Here is a 22,992-nt window from a genome sequence, read left to right on the forward strand (position 1 = left end):
CAGTTATTCCATCTTTCAATGCAATGGTATCATTAAAAGTTCAAAATTCATTGTTTAGATTTTGAACCAGCCTGGTGTGTTGACTTCATGGCTCCTATCGTACCATTTTGGGCCATAATAGGAAGCCTAGGCCTGTTTTTATTTTTATTTATTTTTCGCCCGCCCGCTCCATTAGTTTTGTAGAAAAATCCGTTAACCAAGAAATTAAATTGGTGTGGCCTAAAGCACATATTGTATTGTGATATCCTACAACTGCATGTAGAAATGATGATAATATTGTGCTGCTGTTTATGCCTCAACAGTTAGCCTGTGTTACACTATCTCTTGCTGCCAGACTGATTGGGTCTGCTCCCTCTTACCTCTAACTAAAGAGAACAATTCAACCACTCAAGAACTACCAATAGGAGCTCACAAGCTTCTCTGTCTGACTTTGGAAAACGGTTATCAAAGCCTTGAAACACTGTATTTGTTACCAGACAGTTCTCAGTCTTACAATAGTTGGTCTATGTTAGCACATATGTATCAATCAAAAGAATTAAGATGTTCCAAATTCCAAATGTTAGCCATCAAGCTTCTAGGAGCCTGACCAGTTGAAGTGCTGCTAGAAGTGCGATGTTGCTATCTCAAATCAATTTGCCTTTGTGTGTATACATAAATCATGGCATTATGCAATTAAGTCAACAGGATTAAGATATCCCAATTCTCCGGACTTCGAGGTGTTCATAAAGCTTCTTAGAACTAACACGTACAGTAGGAGCCTGACTTGAAGGCCAGCTAGAAGCCTGATCAGAGTAAAAGGGCTGCTAGAAGCATGATGTAGCTTTCACATATTTGCTTTTGTGTAATATTCATCATGGAACACGTACCGTGACATTTCTGACTGACACGACGTACTCGAACTCATCCTTTGCGAATTTCTCCCACTCGTCCTTGTAGTACACAGACACGAACAGGTACACCAACTTGGTGTAGAACTTGGTGTGGGGGTTGGACAGACAGATCTGGTACACTCCTGGATAGAAAGTTAGGTTATAGTTAGGTTAATGTCAAAGCAGATAATGTCATTCCCCTATCGTGTTGGGGGAACCAAATCCCCAAGCATACTGTCTCTTATTAGCGTAACACTCCTACCGGGACAGCCTGTTGCACTGGGCGGGGGCAGCTATTAGAGCCCCCGAAGGCACAACCTGCCCGAACACCCCAATACCCCTCAAGACTGGATACCAGGCTAGATTTTGCAGTGCCAGTGAAATGGGCAAACATGGTGCAAACAATGCTATTCTTTTAAATCCTGTCTGTGCAACTCAAATACATGTAACATTGTCCAATCTATTCTTAAATCTGATGTAATATTCCACAACCCATTGCTGTGCGGTATCTGATTTCATCTGTACTTAGATAGACATAATTTTAACTATTGTTATTATGTGTATTTGTATCTGTCTGTTTTCCTTTTTATGGGCGAGTGATGCCTGAAATAAAGAGTAAAGAAAGATTTTGTGGCCGCAAGGACAGTATCAAATTGGCCAGTTACCAGTAGTAGGCAGTACCATTTTGCCACCCAAAAATGGCAATTTTCTGGCAAATGGATACTGCCTGGCCAATTTGATACTTAGTGGCGCTTGAACCACACTGTTACATGTACCTTTTTTCTCAATATCATACGTGTCTGAGTACGCTTCCGTTACAAACTTCCTGGCCAGCGGGGGTGCGGGTCCGGGGCGGTGGATCATGAAGTTGATGAAACGCTCATCAGCCAGGCCTCCCTTCACTACCTGTATATATATATATATATATATAGAGAGAGAGAGAGAGAAGATATAACCAGAAAATGTTTACCTTCACATATGGTCTGCACATTCATATCACCCCTGCTATAAAATTGCAACATGATGTAACACAACACCAGTTACCATGGTGACAGACAGTCTGGTTCAGGTCATTGACCTCCTGGGTTTGGAGAAGAAGAAGAGAAAACGGGGCAAGAACAATATGTTTTCCTTCGGTAAACATAATCACGGGGCATTTCAAATTCATGTATTGAAGAAGAAGAAGAAGGTCTCCCGTGCTCTTATACCGAGCGTAGGGTGGTGCCCATCTCCACTTCGTAGCCCTTGGGCACTACAGCAGGGGTATTGAGGTATAAAAAAATCATATTTTCTACCTCCATGGGATATACTGTACCTATAGCGGGAAAGCTAACGGTATTTATAACGACAGTTACGTAACGTTACATACCCTGAACTCCACGTACATCTTGGCGCCCACCCTCGCGTATTGGAAGAAACACTCCTCAGTCCGCGGTTTCACCAGGATGGAAAAATCAAACGTGGTTCCCGGCACGTTGTCCGGGTCCCATTCATCCGCGTGTTCAAGTCCCGAAACTCCTGCACACGCTAAAACGTGCGAAACGGCGAGAAACTGCAGAAATATGTTCATTTTTGCGTCTGGTATGATCGCCCCAACGTTGTGTGTTAAGGTGAAGAGTGTGGTGTGGGTGTTGTACACGTATTACCCGGTACTTCACAACTGTTGCGGTACTTAATAATGTTTGCGTTGCGGGTCATGCATTATATTACCGTGGGAGACTAGCCTCCGTAGCAGGCTTATAGAACTGGGGGTTTGATGGTCTTCGGCCGGCTGTTTTCTGATCAGCCCGGCCAGTTCTAAAAACGGGGGTAATTCAACCAGGTCGGCTATGTTGTCTATATGCAATCAGAAAATAGCACATAAAAGCTCCCAAAGACCACGAAGACCCCCCAAACCCCCCAGTTTTTTGGCATGCTGTAGAGGCTAGTGCCACTAGTAGTGGGAGACACTACGTTACTGGTAGATTATACGAGGCACGTATTAGAGAGAGGCTACGTATTGTGTTAAGGAAACATTGACCTCTAGGGAGTTAGAATTTAGGGGAGAAAAATCCAGGGCAGTCAAAGTCTTCGTAGAAACCTCTATAAACAATGAGTTTTATCAACGGATAGTATAAAGTCGCTTCAAAAGAAAGAACACCAATAAATGAGAAGCAAAATTGTCTTACTATCGCTCTCTTTATTTGATTTTCTGTCGTTTGTTCAGAACCGGAAAGGGGAATTTAGTTTTGACAATCTTGTTCAAATTAGACATATAATCAGCGTACAGCCTTTTTTCAATGATTTTGAAGCACTGTCGGAGTTATAAAATTAGTCTGTGAACAAATTTCTACAGCGGTATACGTCGTCCTGATAACTTGCAATACTAATTTGACTCTTTGTGTTTGCATGCCACCATTCTAGATATTTAGTTTTCACAATCTTGTTAAAATTCATGACACAACGTTACATGTATACAGTATAAAGCATACAGCCTTTTTGCAGACATTTTGAAGCATCGTCTCAGTTATAAAATTAGTCTGTGAACAAATTTCTACAGCGATATACGTCGTCCGGCCAACTTGTAATACTAATTTGCCTCTTTTGTTTGCAGATATCACTCTAGATATTTAGTTTTAACAATCTTGTTATAATTCGTGACATAACGTTATATGTATAATCAGCATACAGCCTTTTTGCAGCCCTTTTGAATTATTGTCTCGGTTATTACTTAAGTTGGTCTGTGAACAGAATTACTACAGCGGTCGTCCTGACAGCTTGCAATACTAATTTGCTTCTTTGTGTTTGCAGATATCACTCTAGATATTGTTAAGTGACTGGTGGCTTTTTATCCGTGAGAAAACAACAGGTGATACGTACTGATAACAACAAAACAAACGTAACAGCTCACAATAAAATAAGTACTGCTTATGTCAACATTTACTCTATGGAGGCGTCGCCCAACAATGCTAGTATATGTACTACGTGGAGAGAGACGCACGTGGTATGGTATGGTATGCAAACACCAAGTTGGCAAACTTCTAGGCTCTCCCAGGCGTACGCGTCAGAAGCGGCTGGAAACAGTAGACGTAGGCCAAATAGACAACGTCAAAATAACTTGATCCATCTGGTTCATTATGAAGATTTATAAGCGTTATATCTGTGAATGTATTTTATGTTTTATAGAAGGACGACTTCAACAAGATGGAAGAAATTCAAAACAGAACAGAACAGAAGTGTTTTCGTGTCTTACCCCAGCTGAGGGGTGTTACGCAGTACGGTATCAAGATCAAGATCAAAGTTGACTTAAAGTTGACTTAAAGTTTACTACCTCTACTCGGCCTATGTGTAATGCATCTACCAGATTGTTATCAAACCGTTGACGTCAACATCTCGGCTTGTTGGTTGGCGTCAGAGTCTTGACGTTAAACAGCTTTTTTACGAAGTACACCTGGAAACGAAAAAAAACATGGAAGATTTTTTTTAATCTTAAAAGTGCACTCCTGATACAAATGTAAACAACTTATATGTGTTTTATCGCTTCCCAAAGCTGAGAGCAAAATTCTTTTGTTAACCATAAACAAAGATAAATGTTAGAGAAGTAATCTGGTGATAGAGAATTAATCATTACATGGTTGAAAGGCATCCAATACAATTTCAATGCGGCTTTTCAAAGTAAATTTTCTGGTCATTCTTTACATTCCGTCTAATGTATATGTAGTATTCATGTTGAATCAATCCTATCCCATAGCATAATGATATCTGTGAGGCAAAAAAAATGCAATGTCGCCGACGGAAAATGGTTGCTTGTTTTGTATCGTAGACTGGTTCTAGCTATTTTTGAAAGAATTCATGTATTCATGTACTCACTTGGAAGAATGCGCACCCGATAATAACGACACACTGCAGAATAGACCAGAACTGCACGTAGAAGTTGCTGATTTTTGCCATGCGGAAGTCTTTAGCAAAATGCCACCGGTTGTAGTTCTGGAAACTCAGCATGTAGTTAACTCGGTTACGGACCATGGCCATCGTGTGCTGTGAATAATCATAATTAATGAAAAATTACAACAACAGAACCTGTACAATAACATATTTTTCTTTGATCAAAAACATTAGTGTAGAGAGACTGCTTAGTATATTGCCTAAAGCGAATAATCATGCAACAAAAGATATGCTCTGTTAATTCTAACTCAAACACATTCACATATATGGTGACAGGAGTCTAAACCCCTCCTGCTATAAAATTGCAACATGATGTAACCCAACACTAGCCTGAGTGTCAGCCTTGTTAGCTTTCGTCCGCTCCCCAAGATCCGCTCCCCACCAAGAGGATCGATCTTGGGGAGCGGACAAGCTTTTAAGGCTGATACTCAGGTTAACCCAACACTAGTTACTATGGCGACAGACGTCTAGTTCTGGTCATTGACCTTCTTGGTTTGGAGAAGAAGAAGAGGAAACTTAGCAAAATATGTTTTCCTTCGGTAAACGTAAAAAGTGTTAATAAATAACATACGAGGAAATGAACTGAATGTACTACTCACAGTTAAGTTGCCAAGGGACTGCATAGACTCCACATTCTCTGCCAGGACCTGGCTGTACTGGTCCCAATCTTCCTTGTAGGAGACGCTGACGAACAGATAAACCATCTTACTGATGTACCGGCTGTGGCCGTTAGACAGACAGATCTGGTACGCACCTAGCGGGAGGCAAGAGAACTGCAGTTTAAAGCCAACGTTTTGGGTTTATCAAATTACCAATGTGAGAGCAGATTAAATAACATTTGTTTCTTGATTCATCGTAAAAATCTCAAGTACATGGCAACGCCGCTAAGGATACTGAATTGTATACTTCCGTTAAAATTACACAACACAAAATTTACTATCACAATTACAAACAAGTGAATTTTTTACTTTTGGCAAAATCTTTAAAAATTTTTTAATGATTCTGATTCTCACCAGCCTTTTCAATGACGTAATCATCTTCCCCCTCTTCCTTGAGGAATTCTCTTTTCAAAGGTTTTCCCCTCGGCCCGACCACGCGTAGTGTGATGGTCCTGTCCTTACTGGCCACACCTATTCCGGTGTTGATAACCTGGGATAATGAATGAATGAGTGAATGAAAGACCTTTGTTGAACAATTCTGCTCATTTCGAACTAAGTACAGACCACGGTAAATAGCGATGGTAGACTAAAATATATCTATAGTAAAACTACATATGCACAGGTTCTGCTTCTTCTCGCTTCTTAAGACAATTATAGTAAATGTAAGAACAGATGGAGTTTAAAGTACGAGGATTATCGAGTTTCATGAGGAATGTGAATTTTTCTTTTCTATCTAAATATCTAAAACTAGGGATCTATAATCTAAAAACTAAATCTATAATGTGCAAGAGAATTACGGAATATACCATCCCAAAAACATGAGGAATGTGAATATTTCTTTTCTATCTAAATATCTAAAACTAGGGATCTATAATCTAAAAACTAAATCTATAATGTGCAAGAGAATTACGGAATATACCATCCCAAAAACATCACAGTTACACAATTTTACAACACACAAAACAAGACAAAAATTGTACATAAGATATGTAATTATCTTGGGGACAATCGTACATAATACCGCAGTTTTAGTCTAGGTCTCTACGTTCTGCTCTATTTGCATACAGTAGGAATGACGTTGTTTGAACAATTATCTCGTAAATTAAACAAGGTAAATATAATCTTTAAAACAAGACAAATATATCGTCGTGCCAACAAAGCTACTCTACTCATAAAACTATGCCATATGTTTTCCAACCAATTGTGTAAAATATTGATTAAAAATGTGGATGGAAATGAACAAACTTACTCAAAACTTTGTACTTCATGGCCCTTTACAGTATTCGAAGGCCATATTCCAACTTTTTATGGTTCATGTCTAAAACTTTGGGATAAACAATCAAGGATCTAACAAGACAACAGTCTTTTTCCTTAGAAAGACACGTAAAAATACACGACGATCGCCAGGATGCCTTCCGTTTGTATGACGGTCGTGCGACGTTCATGCGACAAGCGAGGCCGACCGGGGCGACTTTTACTTACGTGGTACTGTATGGCCATCCGAGCTCCTACACGTGCAAACTGGTAAAACACTCCTCAGTCGTATACGTACATATACTTTATGACGGTGCGTCGATGGCCATATTTCAACATTTTATGGTTGATCTTTTTAAAAAAATTATCTACGACAAGTATCTACGTAAAAAAGTATCTACGACAGACCCTACCGGTTACCTACAATCAAGGATCTAATAAGCTCAGACTAATGAGTGAAAATGAGTATTTTCCTGTGCAGTATTTGTCCTCAAGTGTTGGTGGCGGTATAAAGTTTTAAAGTTAATATAACTTGAGTGTGTCGTTACTATGTCTAGTAATGAAATATTGGAATATATGAAAAAAAATTAAAGAAGGACGACCTTTATAATTACTCACGTGGTACTGTATAGCCATCCTAGCTCCCACACGTGCGTACTGATAAAAACACTCCTCAGTCCGCGGTGCGATGTGCACGGTAAAATCAAAGTTGGTTCCCGGCATGGTATCAGGGTCCCACTCGTCCTCTCTAGTCCCCGGGTCCGTGTCGTCCGCTTTACAACCCAACAAGAGAAAAAGTAATAAAACTGCCCGAGTCCCTGCCATATTGTCGATTTATGGGAGGCGAATGGACCTATCACAGTATTACGTCACAGTTTGTTAACCGCAATGAATGCCGGTCAATCGACGTTTATATTGTACAGGGGTGCGTAGCGCAGTGTGTGTTTGTGTAGCGTTAGCCTAATATAAGGCTTTTAATACAGTACTACTTTCATCTAATGTCACAACTAAATCACCCATGCGGCATGTAATGCTGTGTCAACAAAACTAGACGCAGCAAAAATCAAACATACCTGACTTTGAAAACTTTTGAAATGATCTTTATTCTTTAATTGACCGTTCTAGAATGTTCTTCAGAACAGATAAACAAACTGTGACGTAATAATGGTATAGGTCCATTGAGTACTGGGCTCTCTTAATTTACCCAGAATCCCTTGTGTCGTCCTATCGCTTGTATCAAAGACAAACTTACGAGAGTCTAAATATGAGTTATGTAATTTTGCACCGTTAAGTAAACTAAATATAGAATTATGATAAAGGAATAAGTAGAACCAACATAAAATAGTAAAAATTTATGTGAGCTCTTTTCTGTAACGTTTATGTTTGACAAAGCTGCACGGGAGAATTTGGACTACGTGTATCTCAATATGCGGTATATTAACATACTTTTATCTGTTACGCGTATCAACACATAATACACATTTGAAAGGAAGAATTTTTTTAAGGAGTAAAAAGTAAAGATGTTCCACGTTTACCTTATAAGAGACTTGGAGGAGAGTAGTTTTCTTTATTATACTACACTGCGTGTAAAAATAAGTCCATATTTTTAAGCGTATATTGATAGTTTTGCGTCCCTAATTTAGCCTTGAGTAGTAATATCTTACTTATCAAGGGACGAACCTACGTGTGTTGTTGACACAAGCGCTAGCCTCACGCCTGCGTTTACTAAGTAAACAAATGGCAACTGGTTGTTTCCCAGTGTAGTATATACTTCGCCCATTGTATTATTAACAAACCCATTTCAAATTATATTTTTAACATCACACAGAAACGAGAAGAAGCCGAACTTCTGTATTAGTGTAGTTTTAGAGCTGTTTGTACTACAAACATGTATATTACCTTTTCATCTGTTTACCTGTACTTAGCCCGATAGGGCATGAATGTACAATAAAGATTATTATCATTATTACATACTTCTCGTAGCCTAGATTGCTATTATGAGTTTATAATGATGTTTAGACACGCATATATATAGTTAGCAAAAATTTAAATGTACCAGTTAAATTCTTTACGTTTTTATTATACGGTCTGTAATTCCCAAACTATTTTCAAACTAGAAAAGTAACATTTGCAAAGCAATTGCATTATCAACCTTCGGATATGGTCTGCTCTGTTAATTCTTACTCAAACACATTTAACATGTACTACTAGTATATGGTGACAGGAGCAGAGCAGACCATGAAATTGCAACATTATGTAACCCAACACCAGTCACCATGGTGACAGACGTCAACAAATAATGTCATTGGTGAGGTCAGAGGTCACTGTTTGGAGAAGAAGAGGACGAAACTGAGCAAAAACTATATGTTTTCCTTCGGTAAACATAATAATTGTAGTTTGTCACTGCGATGGCTTGTATTCCTTTAGTTGTTTCATAAAACCGTCATTAGGTCTCGCACTCGGCCTAATCTGTTTAATTTGCCCGTAAGCATCTTCAAATGCTAAACTCTCAGTCGTCATCAAGTAACCAACAACTATGGACACGGCGCGGGACACACCCGCGTTGCAGTGCACGAACACTCCGCCTGAGGTCGCACCTGCCTTGATAAATGCGAAGCAGTCCTGAAAATACTCGGTGATGTTGGTTTCGGGAAGGTCTAGGATGGGAACGTGTTTGTACGTGAAAGCGTCGGGAAAAGTTTCTGTTTCCACGCCTGCCGCGACGTTTAGAACGTGGGTTATGTTGTTCGATCGGAGTAACTCTGGACGAACCGTCACGTCTTGAGATCCTGTAAACAAACAAATAAAAACATAACTAGAAAGGTAACATTTTAAAGCAAATGCATAATGTTTACTTTCGCATATGGTCTGCTCTGTTAATTCTTACTCAAATACATTCATATATATGGTCAGGCAGGAGTATAAATCCCTCCTACTATGAAATTGCAACATTATGTAACCCAACACCAGTTACCATGGTGAGAAATGTCAACAAATCAGGTCATTGGCCAGGTCAGAGGTCAGTGTTTGGAACGGTAGAAGAAGAGGAAACATAGCAAAAACAATATGTTTTCCTTCGGTAAACATAACTACACAGATGAATTTGCAAAGCAAGTACTAGTACATTATATGTTTACCTTCACATGGTCTAGCCCAACAAACTACTGCTCTGTTTATTCTTACCCAAACACATTCATATGTATGACCAACCCTCAATCTGCAATTTGCAACACAATGTAACCGAACACCACAGGGCGTCTGCTACAGCAGTTACCATGGTGACAGACGTCTGGTCCAGGTCATTGACCAAAACTCTGACTCAAATATAACCGTCTCATGGTGTTCATGATTTTGAAAACAAATTTTGAAGACGATCAAAAAGAAAAAGTTAAGTTACCCAAAAATAGACCCGGGCGGATTTTTGCCACCTGAAGGTCAGGTTTGACGTCACCGATCCACCCATAATCCTTAGCGCCTACAGGGGTCAAGTTCGACCGCCCCTGGTCGTCACGTGACTCGACGTACTCTCGCCCGTCCACAGTTCTCACGTGAGTTTCGGTCCGGCGCAGCGAGGTTTTGGAGAACGTCGTGAGTTGGTCTAGAAGACTCATCGCAAAGGACGCAACAACTTCACTTTTGTAGAGAACACAAAGAAAAGAGGAAAACCACATTTGACAATGATTGGAAGATGACAGAAAAGGGATATGTGTCTTGAGAACGTTTACATGTCATTTGATTCTTAATTTCTGGTTTAGAGAAAAAAAATGCAATATTGCAACATTGTTATAAGGTTGATTAGCATCTAGGCTTACTTAGTGTACAGCCCGGGGTTGATAAAGGGGGAGCAAAATCAAGCCTGTAAATGTACTAGTATGTATTCACCATCGTTTACACTGCTCTCGTATGCAGTCAGACATATACTGAGTGAAAGCTTGTATAGGTGCCAGTAAGGTGGTCAAATTGCTATAAAATCGATCGTTTGTAGTATTACTGACAGAGTACACATAGTACACAAATCTACACATACAATGTACGTCACAAGAATAAATACAATACATGTAGTACTCACCTCCTCTAAAGAGCCGTACAAATTACTCAACAGCCCTGTTCATCAATGATAAAAACTCAGGAAATCATAATACAATATATATGACAATTGTAGACATAGAAGTTTAACCTCCGAATAACATATGCACTAATTTAGACGCAGGTTTATGCATGCATGTTGTTGCGTTAGAACTTCACATACCAGCAATTTTGGTCAAAGGTTATCGAGCTCTGCAACTTTTCAAAGGGGTATACAAATTATCTTTATTCATTGACCTTAAAAGCACAAAAATACAGTTTTCAGTTTAAATAACATAACAATGAACATTTTGATATCCCTATATTTATGAGACTAATGTCAGTTGTTGGGTAAACTGCGAATGAGTAACAATTATTTCCACCCCTAATTTTCGAATGGCCTGACCCACGGAAGGTCAGAGGTTACGTGAACCGTCATGGCGTCTCCAGTCGGGAATTCTCGGTCCCGCCGGCCGACCAAACGTCCTAACAGCCCCGCTGCCGCCACGGCCGGGGGTAAACGGCGCCGCCCGGGAACGGTACAGGCATTATCTACGTATCTGTGCACAGTTTAAGCGCGGTTTCAACATTTCGGCGCTTATTCTGCGATTATTCTGACCGCCCCCCTCCCCTCAAAATATATGGTTTTGTTGTTGTTGCTGTAAGCTGTAACTTTACTTGCTTTTAGCCTTAACGTCTATTTTTCCGCCAGACGTGGTGTCTTGATGCCTATCTCTGCTTGGTGCTTTGTTTGTTCTAGCGAGTTTATGTAAATTTAAAAGTCTCGAAAAGCAATATGTTTTGGGAAAGTTCAAACTGTGCTGAATTCGAACGACGCAACACTGATGAAAAACAGCTACCGTTACCTATGATTTATACAACTAGTACCTGTATCTGCCGCATGCTGTTTAAAGTTGTAATCATCCTCATGACACGCTACACATATACATATTACACACTACAGTACACATTACACACTTACTACCATCCTCTTCTCTCCACAGCCGTCAGCAGCTGCTGCACCTGAAGCACCTGAGGCAGCTGCAGTCAGTCAGAACCCGACTGCAGCTACGGCAACACCAGATAAACATACTGACTTACACATACATGCATACATATCCGGGCTTTGATCATTCTTCTGCCGGCTTCCCTGTCGCAAGGGTGGGTACAAAAGGATTAACATAAACACATAACTGAATACCTCAATATGATGCAACAGTTTAGATTAATTATCACCTGCATTCCACAGCCGTCAGCAGCTGCTGCACCAGCACCTGAAGCACCTGAGGCAGCTGCGGTCACTCAGAACCCGACTACAGCTGCGGCAGCACCTGAAGCCTCACCTGTCAAGAAATTCGTCTTCAAGGATCAAAATTTTGTGGTAATGTTAAGGTTTTAATTATTATCTTTGCACAGTTCATGTGTATAATTTAGCATGAAAGTTCAACAGTTCACAACATTTATTTAGTTGCTAGAAGTTGAACACATTGTTTCATAACCTTGTATCATTGTAAGGGTTTTCTTCTACACAGCCAAATATTCGTTTTAAGAAAACTGTCAAATGTTTCAATTTTTAAAATGTTTTCGTCCCTGCAGCATTCTGGGAAGGGGGGCGTGTCGGCTGGGAAGAAAACGAAGACGTGGAAGAATTTGAAACAGATCCTGGCGATGGAGAGAACGTTACCATGGAAACCAGAGGACCCCACCTGTAAGACTTAATTAAAGTCATGCCTTTGTTTTTTTGCGATGCCTGAATGCTGAGCTTATAAGGCCTAGGAAAAAAATGTTGTGTTTCCTGTTTTCTGACTGATCCTAGAAAAAACGTCTGACCCTAGCCTTTTGTTTGTGTGGACCCGTGCAAGGGACATAAATTTTTCGAGCTGATCGACCTTTTCAGATGGTAATTGTAATACTCATAAACATTCTTTCATTTACAGACAGCAGTTTAGATGGACCTCCTTCCTTTAAACCATCTAAAAAATACTCAGATCTATCAGGTTTACCGGTGAGTACTACCAATATGTTACATGTGTATATCAAGGGGGGTAAGTGGGCCCTACAGCCCAGCAAAATTTACAAAATCTGTATATAACTTATAAGTAAAATCTGTGCAATAGCTCAATTGGTAGAGTGCTCGCTTTGTACCCCGGCCGGGTCATACCAAAGACTTTAAAAATGGTACACAATTCTTTCTCTGCTTAGCACTCAGCACATATGAAGAAGAGTGTGGGATGGTCAAACACACAGCAATACCAGCAGGCTAGCCCCCTGCTGTAGTGCATTGCACAACCGTGTGTCGCCCAAGGGCTACGGAAATGGACATGGGCACCAGACCCCATGCTCTGCATAGAGCACGGGAGACCTTATATAAGCCATAGTTGGAGAGGTTCTCACATATTTGAATATGTTTTGTAATACATGATATGATGCGTTTCCTCTGACGAGGATAACCTAAATAGAACAGAATCTACATGTCTTTTCTCCATAGGCCTCGTACACAGACCCCCACACCAAGATAAGATACGCCAACACGGATGAATTCTCCAGGATACGAATGCTGCCATCAGACATTGTGACAGGATATCTGGCTCTAAGAAGGGCAAACACGCCTGTGCCTTAGCTTCTGATGTTCCTGAACATTTTTTTAGAAAATAAACAAAACAGAAGTTATAACATGTGGCGCCTCCATTGCTAGAATAGAGGCATGTACATGTACTTAGTGGATGAAGGTTAGACATCCAGGTAATGAGATGGGAATTGTTACTATAGCAACTGGAGAGATTTTGAAAATCAGTTGCTTGACACTAGTAACTAGACTCAGACAATGAACTTTAGTTACTTATGTATGAACTGTCAACATGGCTATAGATTGTCATTCTCCAACTTGGTAGAAGCAATACCAAGAGTGGTTTTGTGCAAATGTTTTAATAAAAGCACAAAAGATGGCAGTAAAAATGAATAACAGTTGACTCAGGGTGGCCCAAAACGGATCACTGAAAACTTACTTCAGTGGGGCGCTAGCCTGTGACGGCTGTATTTGCTCTTCTGTGTTACATAAAGGATACATTTCAACCCAGTCACGGCAGACAGACCATGCGTCATTGTCACAGAACATTTCTGGTCAAAAGATTGTGTTGAAATACGGGTAGTAAAGAATAAAGCAACGTTCCAAATGGACTTACACCAGATGCTTGAAAAACAGTGCACGTAAATACCCATTCATTGATTGAAGTCATGCTTTTATTTTTTTTCTGGATGAAGAATTACAAATTGTCACAAGTTTGTTGGCAAATCCCTTTATTTTTAAATTCCTTTCAAACTCATAATCTTTTCTTTTCCAACATTCGTCCAGGGAAAATAAATAGCCTTATTTTCAACTATAACTAGTAAGTAAGCAAACGCCATAAATGCCAGCAATGTAAGCATGTTTATTGAACAAATAAACATACAGTAATGTATTATGAATGTATACAAGCTTAAGCACAAAGGCCAATAGAGCCTGTGAATTTTCAGAGTAAGTATAATGTACTCGCCGTGTAATATAAATTGTATGCCAATAGCTAAGCTGTGATACTTTCGACAATATTGCTCCTCATAGATTTCTCTCTTTCCTTCTATTCTAATACACAAAATATTGCCTTATTGGTGATGTTTTCTCCTTGGTGGTGGTTTTTAAGTTGTCTTCAAGTCCTAGAAACACATTTCTCCTGTTCTGGCCTGTGGAAGAAAACAGTTGTAAGACCCATCTTTATACAGTAAATGTATAAACATACATTTCAATGCTCTTACAGAACTGGTGCTTTAAATCACTCTGTTAAGCATTTTGCTAACAGAGTGAAGTAAACTATTACAGTAGTTTTACAGAATTCAGAAAAGTGTCACGTGATGTGATACAGGTACCTCATTGGCCGGAGATATCAACCTCTTGACCCAAGATCAGGCGGATTCCCGCCAACATGGCCTTCAGCTCAGTCCTGAGTTTCGTTGACTCAGACTTAGTGCGGGACTTGTCGCCTCCTCCATTTTCCTCCTCCTCTCCTTTCTCTTCTTCTGTCTTGCCCTCTTCTTTGTCTCCTCCTTCATTCTCTCCGGATCCCTCTTTCCCTTCTTTTCCTTCTTCTTGCTCTCCCCCTTTCCCTTCTTTCCCTTCTTCTTGCTCTCCTATCTCTTCTTGTTTTTCTCTTTCATTCCCTCCACCCTCTTTCCCTTCGGAGTCTTCTCTCTTCTCCTCCTCTCCTTCCTCTTCGTCTGTCTCTTGTTTTCCTTCATTCTCTCCCTCTTTCCCTTCTTTCTCTTCTTGCTCTCCTTTATTCTCTCCCACTTTCCCTTCTTTCTCTTCTTCATTTTCTACCTCTTTCCCTTCGGAGTCTTCTCTCTCTTCCTTCCCCTCCTCTCCTTTCTCTTCTGTCTTTTCTTCTTGCTCTCCTCCTTTATTCTCTTCCTCTTTCCCTTCTTCCTCTTTGTCTTGCTCTCCTTTAATCTCTATCTTGTTCCCGTCTTTCTTTTCTTGCCCCCCTTTATTCTGTGCCTCTTCTTGCTCTCCCTCTTTCCCTTCTTTCTCTTTCTCTCCATCATTCTCCCCCACGTTCCCTTCGGAGTCCTCTCCCTTCCCCACCTCTTCTCCTTTCCCTTCTGTCTCTTCTTCTTGCTCTCCTCCTTTATTCTCTCCCTCTTTCCCTTGCTCTCCTTCATTCTCTCCCACTTTCCCTTCTTGCTCTCCTTTATTCTCTCCCACTTTCCCTTCCTCCTCTTTGTCTTGCTCTCCTTTAATCTCTCCCTTGTTCCCGTCTTTCTTTTCTTGCCCTCCTTTATTCTCTGCCTCTTCTTGCTCTCCTTCATTCTCTCCCACGTTCCCCCCGAAGTCCTCTCCCTTCCCCACCTCTTCTCCTTTCTCTTCTTCCGTCTTTTCCACTTGCTCTTCCTTTCCCTCGAGGTCTACAGTCTCCTCTTGTTCTGTAGAGGTTTCAGTCTCCACAGACTCCCCACCTGAGTTTTCCCTTTTCTCTGTCAACAGCTGCAGATAGAACGGAAAGAAGAGTTTACCATAAGTAGGGTTTACTTCTCCCCTTGCCCTCTAACACTGGTTTGCAAATAAACTGTAATTTGATATACTAGTACTCCCTCTCTCTCGGTACTAGCTCTAGTTAGTATACAGTTTACTATCTTGTGATTATATTTTCTTCTACGGGAATACGGATCGTAGCATTTGGCAAACAGGAGAGTTAAGTTCTCTAGGCGAGTCAGTCCGCGAAATGTTGTTTCTTTCCTTCCGGCAGCTAGTCAAATCCCAAGGCGGCCGGCCAAACTCTCCTATATATAGCCTGCGTAGTTAGTCTCACTGGTAGACTTACCTTCCGGAGAATTTCCTCGAGGGAACGAAGCTCTTCTGCGGGATCGCTCTGTTGTTTTCGCAGCGGTCCTCCGGCGCATAGAACCAACACGGACACAAGTACCGCTATCTTCAACATAACGGACCGATGGATACTGCTGTTTGATACAGTACTGTCTTGCCAATTTGATACTGTCGTCTTTACTGCCACCGAAAGATCTGCTTGGAGATTAGGTCTTTCTTCGTAGACTCCCGCAAAATAGTGACCGGAGTTTCTCAGTCCCAAAGCGACTTTATAGTCGTGTTCCTTTGAAAAACACATTCTTGATACGCGCGGGGTTTTACGTCTTTTCAATTGGTAACATACCCGGAGGTAAACCAACGTGAACAATGCAGTTTACACGGTATAGATACGCAGTTCTAGTAGGTTAGGATACTGCAGCTGCGTTCATGCGAATGGTTGCAACAAAATCATTCGTTGGCGTTATGTTTCAATCCCAATGCCTCAATGCCAAAATTAACTTTGTGTTGTGTCTTTGTATACTGTGTTTATTGTATAACCAGGGCTACCTGAAGTTCCATTGTGTAACGAAAGGGGTACAGACGGCCCATGCATATCTTGTATTTCACATTGACGTACATGTTACATTCATGTGCATTTTAGAACGGGACATGGTGTGGTACCCATATGAGACAATTTTGTAGCGTGTTGTAGGAAATATGTGGACCGTTTCTCTCTATATACGTACGGTTATCATGCACTCAGGAAACGAATACAAAAGACATAATTAATATGGGTACATACATATGTACTATAATGCATACGTAGACACACGCACACACACACACCTACACGCACACACATGTACACACACGCACACACACACAGGTACACACACACACACACACACACACACACACACACACACACACACACACACACAGATTTATATTTAAAAAAAATCATATGACTACTTAAAAGCACGATGTTCCCTCTTGGCACGCTGTGTATTATCCACACAATCACATGATCTAAGCCCTCCACATGACCCAGGCCAACTCTAAACATTCCTTGGCCTTTTATACAAACTCAAGGCGTGCATGTTTGCTTTATTACCAGTCTATTATATCCCAACCCACTCACAGTGGGGTCATGTGGCGCAACGGTAGCGTGCGCGACTCGGAATCAAGAGGTCCCGGGTTCGAGTCCTGATGACATGCCACCGGGCATGTCATCAGGACTTGCATCATGCCACCGGGCATGTCATCAGGACACCGGGCGTGCCCTTGGGAAAGGCACTTTACACGACTTTCCCCACTAGACTCAAGTGAAAATGAGTATTGTCTGTCCAGTATTCGTTTCTATTTGCGGGACAAAACACCAACAACAGCTGCCTCTGTTCCGCGTGTATTGCACTGTTGCAATTTCAATGAATAAAAAATCACTGAACGGCAAGAATAGTACTAGGACGATCCAAGCTTTTTTCCAAGATCTACTCTGCATTTATACAAAGCACGGCAAGGTGGCGTTACGAATCAATGTTCTGTCGTTGCCATCTGTAAATTTATGATACGTTGTTAGATCTTGAGAACAAACCCATTAAATCCGTTTAATGACTGGTCGACATGTACATTACATTTATAACATCCCACCAAAAATAATGAAAAAGAACAAAGAAAAGCAAAACGCATATAATATGGTATAATATAATCCATGTGCACAAGATTTTTAGAGCGAATAGTGTTGTTATGAATAAATGAATGAAACTTTATTTTCGTGTCGTGCGCTTTCCCGCGCCCAGCCTGTGTGGGGTTATACGACACCGTTTGAGTATAAATAATCCATAAACAAAAGAGAATCAAAGGTACAGATAACAGAATCCAAACAAAATATGAACACAATTAAAGGTAGGCTTTATACAATAATGGTGAACAAAGTGAACTCATAACAGATCATAAATGTTATTGTTCTGAAATAATCATTGCACCAAACCAACCAACCTACCAAGTAGTCATCACGTTTATAAGCTACTATTTAATCCGACGAAACATGTTTTGTAGCACGAATATGTCATGGAAACTACTGATACATTGGTACATGGTAAGTTATATTATGGAGCTGAGATTAGATATTATGTTTCTATGTTCAGGTAGAACGAAAGACAGTTCATGGACAGCGAACTCTACATTAATATGACATGACCTTCTTGACAGGTTCATAGTCTTGCTACAAAGTAGTTTTATTACTCTGAGAAAGTGCTGACACATGGGGTGGGGCTAACCGCCATGAAAAAACACAAGCCGGAAAATTCATCACATTGCCTTACACCGCGAGTTTACGGTTGACTGCATTTTTGACCCGACCTTTTGCCAACTATCACCCCTGGCACAGAGGGTGTCTAAGAGAAAAGAGGCTACAATGAGTCTAAATCGCTATCACAAAAACACTCCAGCATCTGCGGACACCATCTGCACTGCAAATATGCTTTTCAATATGAATCTTTAGAAGGGCAACGAGGGACCACGCGTTTTCTATAATAGGTTTTTGTGCCAGTGGCATAGATTGCAAAGCTCGTGGTCGATTCTGCTGAAGATAGGCTGCATCTTGTCGATCCGGTTGCTCGAGGCACGCGCGGCCGGAAATTAAATGCTAAGGCAGTCCTCGGGGCTACGAACGTCCCCAGATTTCTACGGAGCTGGTTTCGTACAGGTATCGCTTTTCGTAACGAGGAGATTTTAAGAAAAAGAAACTTTTCCGTCGATGGATTTTCATGATCATAAATCAAATAAAGTTTGGTGTGTCTGTATCTGTATAGCCGGTATAACTGCCCTTCGGCGTAACACACCAACGTGTGGGCAAGAGAACTATAACAAAATCTTCAATGTGAAGGTAGCGGTGAAATGGCCGATTATTCTAGCCATGCTCTGTACATGCAAAAAATGAATGATATTTCATATCACAGCTGTAACATAAAAAAAGGCTAGAAATGAATTCATCATAATTTTAGATCTTTATTCTGAAGTAATAAATTAAAACTTCTAATCGTGTCTATTGATGGTACAATCGTCAATCAGGTGTCATAATAAAACATAATTTATTAATTATCCTCATACATTGCAAATATGATAAATGTCCGTATGGTCAATTCTAATTCATGGTGATAGAATCTTTGAGTTCTTTAAGTCACAACTTCTGCGTAACTTCATTCACAAATCTCGCACGTCAAGGGGCTTTACTTAACAAGGAGACGAATTGCAACCTGATTACATGAATAAGATTACATATTCAACATGCAAACAGTTTAGTGGTGTCCACAATCTGTAATCGTAACATGATATAACGATTGCTAGGTGCACAATGCTTCATTTGGAGCCCAATCTCACCTTACCGAAATGTAACGTCTGCAAAATACGGCTAAATTCCTGATACCTAGATAATTACGTTTCATGGATGTAGGAAAATTAGATAAACGCTTAAGTGAAGACTAACTTGTCCACGTTTACGTAGATTGGTGTACTGATTGTGCAGGGGAACTTTGGAGTTTAACACATTGAGTTTGGGACAGAATTTACAATCAATTTTTGCTTGCAATGAACACCGTTAAATAAGTCATCACAGGTAACATAGAATACTTATATGTCATCCGAGCTATTTAAAGTATATATAGCATCCGTGCGATCTTCCGTATATTATTCTCCTTTGTTCCTGATACTCAGTATCCTGAAGTTATCATTATTGATAATCTATATTGCCGTCCTTGGTATATCTGGAGTTCTAACGGCCTTTGGCACTCGACAAATGATTACATTTCTTTATACCCTATAGCGTATTTAGCGTACACATCTGGGCTTCTTCAAACCCAACGTGGACCGGCTCTAGCTAAAGCTGTGGACGTGGGAAGAATCTTAATATTCTACTTTGAATTAATGCTTTTCAAGTTTGAATATGGTTTACATTGTGTATCATTTCTAAGAATATAGTTTGTTCAAATCATTCCCCTGGTACTGAATCTAACTGCATTAAATCTTGTAGTATCAAATCGTGGTATAATACACTCGATTTAGATTAATAGATAGAAATAACTCTTAGAACTTAGAAATCTTGCAATCTTTTTTGTATTCACTTTTACGTGACGTTTCTTCGAAATTGCTCGTGACACCAATGACACCATTAAACCACATTCCCTGATTGCCTTCAACCATAATAAGTATCATTGAACATAGCCGTTTGTACAAAACATACATTCGCCCATCTGCTACTCTTTTGAGGGGCAAAAAAGCAAAATATTTTTTTCATCAAAAGCAACCGTATCTAATAACAATAGCTACAACGTGTTTACTTAAAAAAAAAGTTGATTTTTTGCAAGCCAGCTCCCAAAGCGTGTTATCTAGTGGCAGTAAAATATATGGTCATATGATTTGTTATGTTAGATGTTCAATACAATCAGAAGGGTGTATATCTTATAACGACTGGATGTATATGTTCATTAAATAACACTTATTATGGTTAAATATAATCATGAAGTGATGTACTCGTATATTGGTGTCATTGGTGTCACAGACACGTTAATAACTTTCGGAAATTGAAAAACCTGTAGCCAGGTTTTCTTGACCTAGTCAAATATGTAATTTTCATTTGATGGATATCTTTATAACGAAGATAACACTTTCTCAATTCTCACTTCAACAAGGCGGATGTCCTCTTAATCACTGCGTATTTATCAAGTAGACTCACTTTGCAGCGTTTAGATTTCCCGCGCTGATTTTGACGGAGGTGTTCGAAACAGAACAGGGGCTTCGATGTGTTCGAAATAAGACAGGGGGGTTCGATGTGTTCGAAATAGAACAGGGGGTTCGATAGATGTGTTCAAAATAGGACAGGGGGGTTCGATGTGTTCGAAATAGAACAAGGGGTTCGACGTGTTCTACCCGGAACGGTGTATAGAACGGGGGGTTCGGTGTGTTCGATACGGAACGGTGTATATAGGACAGGGGGTTCGATGTGTTCGATCCGGACCGGTTTATAACTAAAGTTTGGCTGATGTTCACAGGTCACTAATCCTGTCCAATGCAACAAACTAGATTTGCTGGCAAAAAAATGAGCTTAAACCTCTGGTGGTGATTTTAAAGTCAGCAACAATCTGGTGATCAAGAAAGACCTTGACAGTACGGCGCCGACTACAGTGTGGTGCGCCGGATGTTTGTTATTTAGTTGTGGCGTGAGGAAGATTATCGGACAAAGATTGCAGAAGGAAAATGACGCTGCAGCCACGATAATACATTCTTTCCACACGTCTGGTCCACTCTTCATCGTGGCGTCGACATCTTTGTTATTCATCAGGCTGAGGGGATGATATGGTACTGGAGACACCGAGTCTGTATCTTGTACCTCTTACATTATGGATTGTTTATCTTCATGTAAGACATGAGTTCCAGCGCAGCTGCAGCCGTTTTTAATACACACGCTGAGAATTATAAGCTGTTACCTGGGGACGTTGCCAGATCGTCTGAAGACTATCAACGAATCACAATGTTACCGATTTTACAATGGCAGTTGATGTAATCATGGCGCACCGAAGTTCAGAACTGAAAGACTGAGAAAATCTTTCCTGTTTCAGGCAATAAGCCTCAGTAACCAAGACTTGTAAATAGTAATCCGCCTCTGTTTTAATGGACCTGACCTACAGAATTTTAAATCTATTTAATTTTAATCGTCAATGTTGTGCTTTTTAATGTGTATCTCTTTTCAAGCTATTTTAGCATGTAATCACTTGAGCAATTCAGCCAAGCAATGCATATTGGCTGCCAATCAATGTGAATAAAACAGTTTCAGTATTGTGCTGACAACTCTTTAATTTGTAATTACCAATTTTTATTAAAGGAGTACTAACCTCCAGAAGGAGGTGTTATATTTCGACAGGCATTTATTTTTGGAAGTGAAAAATGCATATTATTTTACAGTATACAATTAAATGCCCATTTTGTGCGCAAGTCTCAAAACGCATCGAATCCAGGACAAACTCTCCAAATACCCTCAAAACTATCCCAGAATACACCACGCTACCCCATTGGTGTCTATGTTTTAAACAAAAAGTTACGTTACAGACCTCATTTCGGGGGCGATAAGAAAAATTCGTACCACTTTGTGTTCTTTTGTATCTTACCAACCATTGCCCTTCTTGGTGTCCTTATCGCCCCTCATTTATGCCGCAAATATTGACGATTAAAAAAACGGCGTAATCTAGTTATCTTTTTCAAAAGTGGCGTAGACTAATCTAATTATCTGTTCAAGTAATACTTACATGCAAATAAGTTGAGAAAATCAAAACACGCAGGATGAAACTGGCGCCAACTGTATTCGACATCCTGATATTATAATATCCAAGCCACAGGTCAAGCAAAGTAAGACAAGTAATTTCTCAATAATCAGCTTGTTAATGTGCTTGTCTCCTACCATTTTCGCCAAAAAATGTGTATGTTGACCTGAAGTGTATGGGTATTGCGTAAGCCAGAGTTCCCGGATGTATCAATTGTGGTTCAGCATGGGGGAAAATCATATTAATGAAATGAATATCACTTTACAAACATGCGCCGCGCAAGTCGTACAAGCGAAATTATGTAAAAAGTCGGCTAGTTATGTATTCATTGCAGCATGATGTATCGGAAAATAGCACTTCCTTCTGGAGGTTAGTACTCCTTTAAACGACCAAGTTTTTCTTGGCTAGAAATCTTAAAATAAGAATCCTAGGTCTTAATAGGTAAAATTTAGCGTCAATTCGTCCAGTGGTGTACTACTGCAATAGTGTAAGGGATAGATAATCACTACATTTATTGATTGTTATAATTATTATTGCCTTTATTTATAGTGAAATGGTCAACAATAGAAAGGGGA

At 40.1% G+C, this 22,992-nt stretch overlaps 5 protein-coding genes across 5 annotated transcripts in view; 1 reads left to right on the forward strand and 4 right to left on the reverse strand.

Moving 5' to 3' along the window:
- Positions 1-2,493, reverse strand: part of LOC109478147 (transmembrane emp24 domain-containing protein 6-like) — a 10,531-nt gene extending 8,038 nt beyond the window's left edge. The window contains exons 1-3 of the mRNA XM_019779636.1: positions 2,239-2,493; positions 1,646-1,775; positions 867-1,012 (exon numbers count right to left, since the gene is read on the reverse strand). Of these exons, the coding sequence (XP_019635195.1) occupies positions 867-1,012; positions 1,646-1,775; positions 2,239-2,439 (477 nt within the window). The 5' untranslated portion in view covers positions 2,440-2,493. The remainder of the gene's footprint in view (positions 1-866; positions 1,013-1,645; positions 1,776-2,238) is intronic.
- Positions 2,494-4,233: 1,740 nt separating this feature from the next.
- On the reverse strand, positions 4,234-7,531 carry LOC109477977 (transmembrane emp24 domain-containing protein 6-like). Its single transcript, XM_019779430.1, has 5 exons — positions 7,325-7,531; positions 5,807-5,942; positions 5,393-5,547; positions 4,719-4,886; positions 4,234-4,299 (listed from the first exon to the last, which is right to left on the reverse strand). The coding sequence occupies exons 1-5, from the start codon at positions 7,529-7,531 to the stop codon at positions 4,234-4,236; spliced, it is 732 nt and encodes a 243-aa protein (XP_019634989.1).
- Positions 7,532-8,642: 1,111 nt separating this feature from the next.
- Positions 8,643-10,944, reverse strand: LOC109478048 (dual specificity protein phosphatase 19-like). Its single transcript, XM_019779505.1, has 4 exons — positions 10,776-10,944; positions 10,104-10,339; positions 9,094-9,495; positions 8,643-8,819 (listed from the first exon to the last, which is right to left on the reverse strand). Exons 2-3 carry the CDS (start codon positions 10,315-10,317, stop codon positions 9,107-9,109), a joined length of 603 nt encoding a protein of 200 aa, XP_019635064.1. The 5' UTR covers positions 10,318-10,339; positions 10,776-10,944; the 3' UTR covers positions 8,643-8,819; positions 9,094-9,106.
- Positions 10,945-11,194: 250 nt separating this feature from the next.
- LOC109478051 (INO80 complex subunit C-like) lies at positions 11,195-13,550 on the forward strand. The gene is made up of 5 exons (XM_019779508.1): positions 11,195-11,310; positions 12,021-12,152; positions 12,368-12,479; positions 12,709-12,776; positions 13,260-13,550. The coding sequence occupies exons 1-5, from the start codon at positions 11,209-11,211 to the stop codon at positions 13,389-13,391; spliced, it is 546 nt and encodes a 181-aa protein (XP_019635067.1). The 5' UTR covers positions 11,195-11,208; the 3' UTR covers positions 13,392-13,550.
- Positions 13,551-14,903: 1,353 nt separating this feature from the next.
- Positions 14,904-16,403, reverse strand: LOC109477978 (spore wall protein 2-like; the record flags this gene model as incomplete). Its single annotated transcript, XM_019779431.1, has 2 exons — positions 16,123-16,403; positions 14,904-15,785 (listed from the first exon to the last, which is right to left on the reverse strand). Coding segments are annotated over exons 1-2 (999 nt in total), but the record flags the coding sequence as incomplete, so codon positions are not given.
- Positions 16,404-22,992: the final 6,589 nt, after the last annotated feature.

The sequence above is a fragment of the Branchiostoma belcheri genome, unplaced genomic scaffold, assembly GCF_001625305.1.
Source record: "Branchiostoma belcheri isolate BF01 breed outbred unplaced genomic scaffold, Haploidv18h27 scaffold42, whole genome shotgun sequence".
Taxonomy (NCBI): Eukaryota; Metazoa; Chordata; class Leptocardii; order Amphioxiformes; family Branchiostomatidae; genus Branchiostoma; species Branchiostoma belcheri.

Bases quoted from the DNA above. Each gene is read 5' to 3' on its own strand.
- LOC109477977 (XM_019779430.1), bottom strand. From the start codon at position 7,531: ATGGCAGGGACTCGGGCAGTTTTATTACTTTTTCTCTTGTTGGGTTGT. The intron at 5,943-7,324 runs GTGAGTAATTAT...TCATTATCCCAG, and splicing joins GGATGGCTATACAGTACCAC to GTTATCAACACCGGAATAGG. The intron at 4,300-4,718 runs GTGAGTACATGA...TTTCGTTTCCAG, and splicing joins TCGGGTGCGCATTCTTCCAA to GTGTACTTCGTAAAAAAGCT.
- LOC109478048 (XM_019779505.1), bottom strand. From the start codon at position 10,317: ATGAGTCTTCTAGACCAACTCACGACGTTCTCCAAAACCTCGCTGCGC. The intron at 9,496-10,103 runs GTAACTTAACTT...GTTTGTTTACAG, and splicing joins CCGCCCGGGTCTATTTTTGG to GATCTCAAGACGTGACGGTT.
- LOC109478051 (XM_019779508.1), top strand. From the start codon at position 11,209: ATGGCGTCTCCAGTCGGGAATTCTCGGTCCCGCCGGCCGACCAAACGT. The intron at 12,153-12,367 runs GTAATGTTAAGG...TCGTCCCTGCAG, and splicing joins TCAAGGATCAAAATTTTGTG to CATTCTGGGAAGGGGGGCGT. The intron at 12,777-13,259 runs GTGAGTACTACC...TTTTCTCCATAG, and splicing joins CAGATCTATCAGGTTTACCG to GCCTCGTACACAGACCCCCA.